The 9,211-nt window shown below is 53.0% G+C and overlaps 1 protein-coding gene across 1 annotated transcript; it reads left to right on the plus strand.

The window, feature by feature from the left end:
• Positions 1 to 2,681: 2,681 nt before the first annotated feature.
• LOC119112722 (protein YIPF1) lies at positions 2,682 to 8,139 on the plus strand (the record flags this gene model as incomplete). The annotated part of the gene is made up of 8 exons (XM_037236999.1): positions 2,682 to 2,822; positions 4,122 to 4,170; positions 4,856 to 4,980; positions 5,251 to 5,422; positions 5,694 to 5,813; positions 6,648 to 6,802; positions 7,200 to 7,382; positions 8,041 to 8,139. Coding segments are annotated over exons 2-8 (897 nt in total), but the record flags the coding sequence as incomplete, so codon positions are not given.
• Between the last annotated feature and the right edge of the window lie 1,072 nt (positions 8,140 to 9,211).

A 9,211-nucleotide genomic window follows, 5' to 3' on the forward strand; every position in this document is an offset into this window, starting at 1 on the left:
GATCCAGTGTGGCCGAGGAGACGAGCAGAGGGGCTCCCGACAAGTGCGTAGAGCCATATTCAAATAGCACGTGCCCAAGGCCCGATGTAGGGGGCCCCTGAACGATCGAATGCGCCCGAGCATGTTATCGGATAGGCCTCCCGACAAGAGCGTAGCCCCCCCCCCCCCCTCCCATTCGGAAAATAAGTACGCAAGACTCAGTGTGGAGGCTCCCCGAACGAATGAGTGTGCCCAAGCAGGCCATTAGATGGGCCTCCAATAAGTGTGTTGGGCCCTAAGCAAATGGCAGAGAATTGGAAACGCCCTCGACCAACGTAGAGGCCCATGGGCATATCGCAAGTGTGTCGGTAAGTTAACCGAGACTTACGTAAAGGGCCCCTGAACAACCGAGAATATCCTGGCAGTTTAAAATATGGGACCCCAACTATAGGCCCCAGAGCCTTTCTGGCGAATGGAAAGAATACGTGGAAGGGCCCGTGATTGGCAAGAGTGCCCCGGGACTCTAACAGGAAGGGCCCCAACAACAGCGCAGGGCTCTCCGAGCAAATGCAAAGGGATGAAGGGCAACGTGGAATGCTCTTTAACGATCGAAATGATCCTGCAAGTGGGAATATAGGTCCCCCGGAAACAGCGTGGGCCCGTAGACAGCGTAATGGGGCTTACAATCTCCAGTTCACAACTTTTCCAATCATTGAATAATATGTTGGACCTTTCATAGGCCCTTCACTTTCGCTTACAACTGTTTTTGGTCGCTTAGAAGTCTAGAAATACCCAGTTTTGTTGCGTTTGTGTTGCAAAAAAACTCCACCTCTTCGGCCGGCTATGGGCCCCTTGGAGCCAATGGGCCCCTTCTGGGCCCAAGGGGGGCCATGGCCCGTGCCCCCCTCTGGATCCGCCCTTGAACCCACGATAACGGAGGTGCCGCCAGATTCACAAACTGTGCCAGCAAGGTTACCCCACGTGTCGCCAGGTCGCCAGCGTCCGGGTCGAGAGAGAGAGAGAGACAGAGAGAGAGAGAGAGAGAGAGAGAGGAGAGAGAGAGAGGAGAGAGAGAGAGAGAGAGAGAGAGAGAGAGAGAGAAGAGAAGAGAGATAGAGAGAGAGAGAGAGAGAGAGAGAGAGAGAGAGAGAGAGAGAAGAGAGAGAGAGAGAGAGGAGATAGAGAGAGAGAGTAGAGAGAGAGAGAGAGAGAGAGAGAGAGAGAGAGAGAAGAGAAGAGAGAGAGAGAGAGAGAGAGAAAGAGAGAGAGAGAGGAGAGAGAGAGAGAGAGAGAGAGAGAGAGAGAGAGAGAGAGAGAGAAGAGGAGAGAGAGAAGAGAGAGAAGAGAGAGAGAGAGCGAGAGAGAGGAGAGAGAGAGAGAGAGAGAGAGAGAGAGATAGAGAGAGAGAGAGAGAGAGAGAGAGAGAGAGAAGGCTCGATAGATCGCTAGATAGATAGGAGAGCTCGAGCTAGAGCATCTCTCTTTCGAGAATAGAGAGAGAGATAGACTCTATAAGCTCCTCCTCTCTCCGCTCTCTCTCTCCCCTCTCTCGCTCCTCTAGCTCGAAATAATCTTGGACGAGGAGGAGAGACTCTCATAGGGAAAGAAGAGGAGAGAGAAATAGAGAGAGATTTCCTCAGATCTGGAGGCGGTTGCCTCACAGGGCGAGTGCGTCACACGGGCCTGTCGCTGCTGGGAACAGAAAACACGTTACTCAGGTCCGCCCGGGATCGTAAGCCACCACTCGATCATTGGACGTATCATACCACTCGGAACCATCCACAGTCCAACTCGTATCATACCACAACCATATCATATATACCACAGGGAACCATGTCATACCACAGTCCTAACTCGTCGAGCTGCCCGACGAAGAGTCTGTTGTGTGGCCATGACTGTGCTGTGGCTGGTCGCGAGCGGCCTGCGGCCCGCGCCACCAACCAGGTGACCGCACGTAGCTTGGAGCTCTAGCTGTACGCATCCGCGCGACCTGTTCGCGTGGCCTGCTGGAACTGTGCACGCTTCACGTGCAGATGGTCGTTTGTACGCCCAGTCGCCCAAACGTGCGGCCGCTGACTACAGTTGGTTAGCACACCACCAGGCGTTTACTGATGCATAGCAGCGGGCGTTAGATGCATGCGACCAGACAGCAACAGAGCTGCAGGCCGACCGCAATCGATTGCTCCAACGCAAGCACCGGGTCGCTCAGGTAACTTCGTACCGGTGGAAGGGGGGGGGGGGGGGGGGCCACGGACGTCAGCAGGCGATGAGGCTGCCTGGTGCGACTAGCCAGCGGGCGTATGTGCTGGAGTAACCACCGGTATCTCCGGTCTCGGCGACCGCTTATGACGGTCTCGCTGAGTGGTGGCAGGGGCGAGACAATGACGAAGGCCACTGCGTCGTTGCCGGCGGCGATCGCCGCGGGGTCAGCGTGTTAAGTGACAGGAGGTGACAGCGGTCATGACCGAGGTTACTATAAATGAACCATCCGTTTGCGGCATGTGGCACGATATTATGTCTGTAGAAATCGGGGTATAACACAGAGTGTTCGCCAGTCGATATGGCGGCCGTCTCTTCGGTCCAGTTACGGGCAGCCGACGAAGTGACTTCCAGTGACGTCATGTAAATGCTCGCGCAGGGTGTCCATGAACCACTTGGTGTCTCTACCTCAGATATAAGGCCTTGACGTTGGTTGCGTTGCGAACGCGAACTGTTGTGTTGCTGCGATAATCCAGCATCTCGCGTACATTTTGGCAGGGAGGGCAGTGAAAATTTATCACGTTTACATGATCGGATGGCACCGTGACCAGTTTTTATAGCGTATTGTCATCAAACAGCTTTTGGTAAGGAGTGCCTGTTCTAAACCACCTCAACAGAGTTAATACGGACTCCCCTATCCCCATTGACACGTAAACACTCGGTATGTATAGCAGTGACAGAGATATGTCAGGGCTAGTCTGCAAAATGTTCATCCCCTGTGCCAAACTCCTAGAGATGTCAATGTGCTGAGCCTGGAGCATGTTCATGTCAAACTCAGGCAAGGCAAACTTGTGCTGAATTTTCAAATTAGTTTTGCCCGGAAAATTAAGGGATCTCTTTTACACAAAATTATCATAGCAATAGCATAATCACATGTGACATTGGAATAATATGTGCTGGAGTTGGAGACTGTTCAATGTGCACAGAACTTAGGACTCAGATTTATGCTGTGTGTGTTAAAATTACAGCAGGGGTGTTGCCGCAATGCCCAACATATTTGGAGCTATATATATTTTTGCAGTCTTACATTAGCAAGAGGATATAATTAAACAGAGGAATTGAGTGATTGCAACCAATTAGGTAATGAATCATCCCAAAACAGGAATATGGGCTAACTGGTCTCTTGGCACCATTCCATGCTTGATGAGTAACATTCACTGTTTTAATTTTGGAATTAGTTTAAGTATGTAATAAATGGCTCAGGAATATATATCTTTAATTCAGCTGTACCTGTTCCACATTGCTACTAATGATGTTCTTTAGTGTTTCATATCTCAGTAGGTGGTAGCATTCTTGTCAGTGCAGAAAGCTCCCAAAGTATTTTATCATTCTTTATCAAAAGCCATTTAGGTAATTAGCCATGACTTAATGTCATGCAAATGTAAAACCCAATGACATCAGGCAGTTGGCAGGTGAAATAATAGCCATTGTACACTTTCACATGCAGCATTATACTACATAAATGGTCTAAACATTTGCAGCAAGGATTTTTGCTGCTTGAATAGTGATTTAGTCTGAAAGCTTTATGTTCTTACTGGAATATTTTGCCACCATGGGACTGTGTTTTGATGAAAATGGGACTGTGTTTTGCTATGGTCATATGGTTATATGGTACAGTTACTGTATGCAGACATGAAAATGGGACTGTGTTTTGCTATGGTCATATGGTTATATGGTACAGTTACTGCATGCAGACATGAAAATGGGACTGTGTTTTGCTATGGTTGAACCTTCACTTCCATATGTTTTTGTGTATTGTTGCCTGTGATGCACTCAGTAGTTACTACTTTAAATGATATTGCACATGGATGTATTCTAATAATGTGAATGTCAGATGAAAGAATTGAAGGTGCCTAGACCCACAACATTCTGTTCATTTTCAGAGCAAAATGGACCCCAGCAAGCAAGCCAGTTCAGACTTTGGCTTTCAAGGTAATCATTGCTTTGGGTCTCATTCCCTCGTTGTTGTTTATTGATCTTTTTGGGTGCGTCAACTGCACTGGTCATTTTGCGCCCACTCATTCCCTTGTTGTGGTAGGTGCTTACTCAAAGGGATTGTTACATCCAGCAATGACTGCTGCACTGTTACTGTCATGGGCATGAACACACATTTTTTGGAGGGAGTGCTGCCACATTAATGACACCCCAAGAAATACAGGGCAAAACAAAGTCTGCCCTCAAAACTGATGATGTGCACAAGGTTGGCAGCAAATGCATGACCTTCCCTTTGTGTTTTATTCAAGTTGCAAAAGACATGTCAAAGCTAAAATTTTCTCTGTCCAAACCTTATGTTTTGATGATTTTTTCCCCATTTAGGACTTCCTTGTCCTAGTTCTGCTGGCTCTTCAGTTTTTTTTTAGCTTTCTCCAGTTCCCATTGGGCTATTGCATGAGAAGCATCATACAGTAATTATACCAGGATCTCAAGCAGACCTGTGATATGCTTCTAGACTGGTGTTCTGGTGTGTCAGCCAGACAATTTGGAGACACAAACTTGGGAACAGAAGCATCGGCGTCGTCGCCGGTAGAGGGCGTGCAGTGTCCCAGGGGATGGCTTGCTGCTGCTTCCAGTAGTGATATCCCTGCCACCATGGTCAGCTCTCATGCCATTTTGCCAGATTTTGCGGAAGACAGTACACTGGTGGAGCTGGACACGTCAGATCAGCAAACGCACACCTTCAAACAGTTTCCTGACTCAGCTGTTGACGATGACGAGCTCGACGGAAATGTGGAGCAGAACAAGGTATGTGGGGCCATCTGAACTGAACACCGATTTCCTGGTGCTTTACTTGTAGCTCAGTTATTTCGAATGTTTAGCTGAGGGCACTTGCCAACCATTTTCAAGATTTTGGATAAGCTTTTCTGAGACTGCCAACTCACATTTGGATTGGTTCTGTCTGTGTTAATGCAGCTGGCATTGTGAAGCCACCAGTGATGCAGGGCCTGTTAGCCTAGCTCGTGGCATTGGTGGCATCCACCTGCACATGTGTCATGCAATGCCCCCTCCGCCAGCTTGCTGGGTCAGGAGGCGCCTGCCAGCGGCGCTATCTGGACGGTTGAGTACTACCGTAAATACTTCAACGTGGACACGGGTGACGTGCGCGACCGCTGCCTCTGGTCCATGGTGCCGAAGCCGGGCTCCAACTTCCTGCGCGACCGGCTGCAGCACAACCCCGACCTGTACGGTGCGTGGCGGTCGTTGGCGCTCGTGGCGAGCTTGCGGTGGGGCACGGCGCACCTGCGGCCACCCTGCACCGCTGGCGGTGTGGGTCTCCCGCTCCCCTTTGTCCCATCGTCAGCGTGCGCGGCATTTGTATGCCGCGGAGGTGGCACACCAAGATGTGTCCTGAAAAGCGCTCGGCTATGGGGGCCCGCCGCGGGGCGGCCGGCCGTGCGCCCGGCCCCTGGAGGCCGCTGCCGGGTCTGCCCTGACGCGCGATCCCGTCCCTGCCGCAGGGCCGTTCTGGATCGGCGTCACGCTGGTGATCTCGATCGCCGTCATGGGCAACCTGGCCAACTACCTGCAGGTGGCGGCGCAGGGCGAGCAGTACAAGTGGAGATACGACTTTCACAAGCGTGCGTGAGCCGGATATGTAGAGGGCGGCGGTGAGATGCGTTGTCCACAGTGTGGAATGGGGATAGGCTGAGTCGGCTGTCAAATTTGGCTCTATGGTTTGTTGTGGAAAGAGTGGCAATAATTGTAATAAAACGATATTCATCATTTAATTGTTGTGCATTTGGCTGCAAATCACTACTGCTCATTTGCTAGTTAATTGGTGAGTCCTGGATAAAAATTGTATCCCGAAGATCTGGCAGTATATAAAGTGCTCGCGCTTAGGATATGTTCGACACGTTTGCGTGATGAATTTTTGTGGAGGCCTGTCATTGCGTCATGACAATGTATTGACTTTCGTTCGTTGGATTGGATTGCTGCTTAGCAGGTGGTGTAATCAATTCGAAAGTTATATCCGGAAACTGATCAGCGATGTGTTGTTCATGAGGTCACGCTTTTGACCAGCTCTCGTACATCATCAGGTGGGATGTACCTCCTTGGGAATCAGATCATTATGATGCCTGCGCACACCAGGCTAGGTGCGACTAGCGTCGGTGCCATTATAGTTCTGAGGAGCAGTGTTTGTTTTCTGTTTCTTCCCTGCGGCACTACAGAATCAATTTAAGGAACGGACAGTGATGTTGATATTTGCATATGGACGCGTCCCATTTCGCTGCATATCATAACATTCTGAACTGTTTGCTCAACTGGCTTATTATTTCTGTGGGTTATTAAAATACATGCATGACCCTGCATTTATACACTAAAAGAGCACAAATAGGCTTCTCATATGACCCAGCACGATTCTGGTGTCGCGCGTGCGCAGCCGTTGTCTGATGTGCTGTGTTGGGCGGCAGTGACGCTGGCCGCCACGGTGGTGTTCTGCTACTCGTGGCTGGTGCCGGTCTTGCTGTGGGCGGCGCTGTGGTGGCGCGGCGCCCAGACCAGCATGACGCTGCTGCAGCTCATCTGCCTGTACGGCTACTCGCTCACCGTCTACATCCCGATCTCGGTCAGTGGTGCCGGCGCGCGGTGGCCGTGTGCCGCTCGACGCTCCGGTCCGCCGCGTGGCTGGCCCGCGGGCGGCTGTGTCGGTGTAGCGCGGGGCCCTGTGGTAGGCTGTGCCGACCGCAGCCATGCCTTTCCCAGGAAATCGCGCATTGTCTGCTGCGAGTCAGCTGTGGGCGCCCGATGCGCAGCGCTTGTTTGCCGTCCTGGCCCCGGTGGCCCATGTCTATCTGACGTCCGGCCGCGGTGAGTTCCTCGACAGTGTGGGCCGCGCCGACTGACGGCGGCCGCCGGACCGGCAGGTGCTGTGCGCCTCGGCAGTGTGGCAGCTGACGTCCGGTTTCGATGAGTTCCTCGACACTATGGGCCGCGCCGACTGACGGCGGCCGCCGGACCGGCAGGTGCTGTGCGCGTCGGGCGTGTGGCAGCTGCAGTGGGCGCTGATGCTGCTCGGGTTCGCCGTGTCTGGCGCCGTGCTCGTCACCAGCCTGTGGTCGGCGCTGAGCGAGGAGCGCCGCAACGCTGCGCTCGCCATGGCCACGGTCGTGCTGCTGCTGCATCTGGCGCTGGCCGCCGGCTTCCTGGTCAGTGGCGCCCCCCTCGGGCCGGGTTGGCCGACCGACCCGCCCTTGGACGGCCGACAGCGCCACACGGAGTCGGTGGGAATGTGCCCACACCTGGCGTGAGGGATGTGCCTTGAGGTGCTAAGATGTGGAGCAAAGTTTTTGCCATGACCATTGGATACGGCCCCGCGCAACTGTTTTAATGATAGTTTAACATCGTAAGCGATGGAAAACAGCAAAGAACTGAGCTCATGTACATGCGCATTCATGCACACTGCGGGCATCTATGGCGCCATAATTGCTTTTAAGCATGCTGCATTTTTAGGGTCATGTCACTTTTTCGAAGCCCGCAATTTCCGCTCCTCTGGGGCTCCTTGTGTAAGTACTAAGGGAGGTCCCAACGTTAACATCCGCCCCGAGATAGATCTGAGTCACAAAGTTAACCCCTGTCTGTGCTGCATCGAGGTTAACATAGCACATGTGCAGTGCGGTGTTGCGCGAGACAAAGGTCTGCGGTGTCGCGATGACCTCATATCGATCCCTTATAAGCCATGATGTGGAACGTTCATTGTGACGTGTGGCGGGTAGTTCGTATGGCATTGTGTTTCTTTCAGTGCTCCTGTTTAGCATCATATGCACCCTCTGATGAGTGTGTCACCCGGTTCATGATGCATTTCAGCTGTACTTTTTCCGTGCCCCGATGCCGGCGGGAGCCGGCCCACCCGCTGGGGCGGCTACCTCAGCCACGGCGGCCGCCCTGACGTCGCCACAGGCGCCGGACGCCGCCGCGCCCGCTGGGAAGGCCGCCGCCGCCGCGCCCGCCGAGAAGGCTGCTGCTGCGGCGCCGTCTGGGAAGGCTGCTGCCGCCGCGCCGCCTGGGAAGGCTGCTGCCGCCGCGCCGCCTGAGAAGGCTGCTGCCGCCGCGGAGTCGGCGGCCGGCGGGAAGGCTCCGGACGGCAACAGCGAGGACGGCGCTGGGAAGGTGGCGCGCTGACGAGGCCGCCCGGCTGTGCGACGCACGGCGGCGGACTGGGGCCACCCAGAGGATGGTTGTGTGGCGACGCGGCGTGCGGTGACGTGACCAGGTGGAGCTGGGCCGCCTAACCACGTGCCAGGTGTTTATCTGCTGTCGTTTGCGGGATTGGTTATTGAAACTGGCCGGTGGAGGCGGGCACGTGCGTGTTCTCTGACGTGTGGTGAAGAAATGGCTGCTTGAATGATGTGGCATTAAATCGCTATTGCAATAGAATGTGTGAGTCTTCTCAAAATGATTGTTATTTTCCCAACTGCAGTTCTACCTGCGTGTTCAGTTACGTCCTGCAGTTGGTGATGTGACCGGATGATGGTCGCTGGACGTGGTCCAATGTCCAGCTTGGAGTTACGTGAACGGCTCGGGGGTAGTGTGATAAGATTTCTTTGGTCATCGCACGCCCATCGTTTAGGATCACGGGGACACTTTGGTGTGCTGCCTTGTTGGTGCATATTTTCGCGTGTATGTTTGTAATACATGCTTGAACAACGTACTTTCAGGAACAACGCACTTCCAGTCTCGCTCTACATGATATTGCATGGAGTTTGACCAACCATTTGGAAGAACGTGCGCCAACTCAATCGACCATGTGATGATGACTGGGACCATACCTACTACGAGACCTCGTTGGCAGTTCCAAGAATACCAACTCAATAAGCATGCTTTTCGCCGGCTCAATCTGCATCGACGGCAAAAGCAAGGCGTTGCTACGTAGCAAGGTTTGGACAGTTTAAGTTCAGACACCTGTGGCGCCAGGTGTCGAGAAGCAGGTTGGTGCTAAATTTGCTAGAAAACTGCTGGTGATGCCCGGTTGGAGGCA

This window comes from Pollicipes pollicipes, unplaced genomic scaffold (genome assembly GCF_011947565.3).
Source record: "Pollicipes pollicipes isolate AB1234 unplaced genomic scaffold, Ppol_2.1 Scaffold_7261;HRSCAF=8764_pilon_pilon_pilon, whole genome shotgun sequence".
NCBI lineage: Eukaryota > Metazoa > Arthropoda > Thecostraca > Pollicipedomorpha > Pollicipedidae > Pollicipes > Pollicipes pollicipes.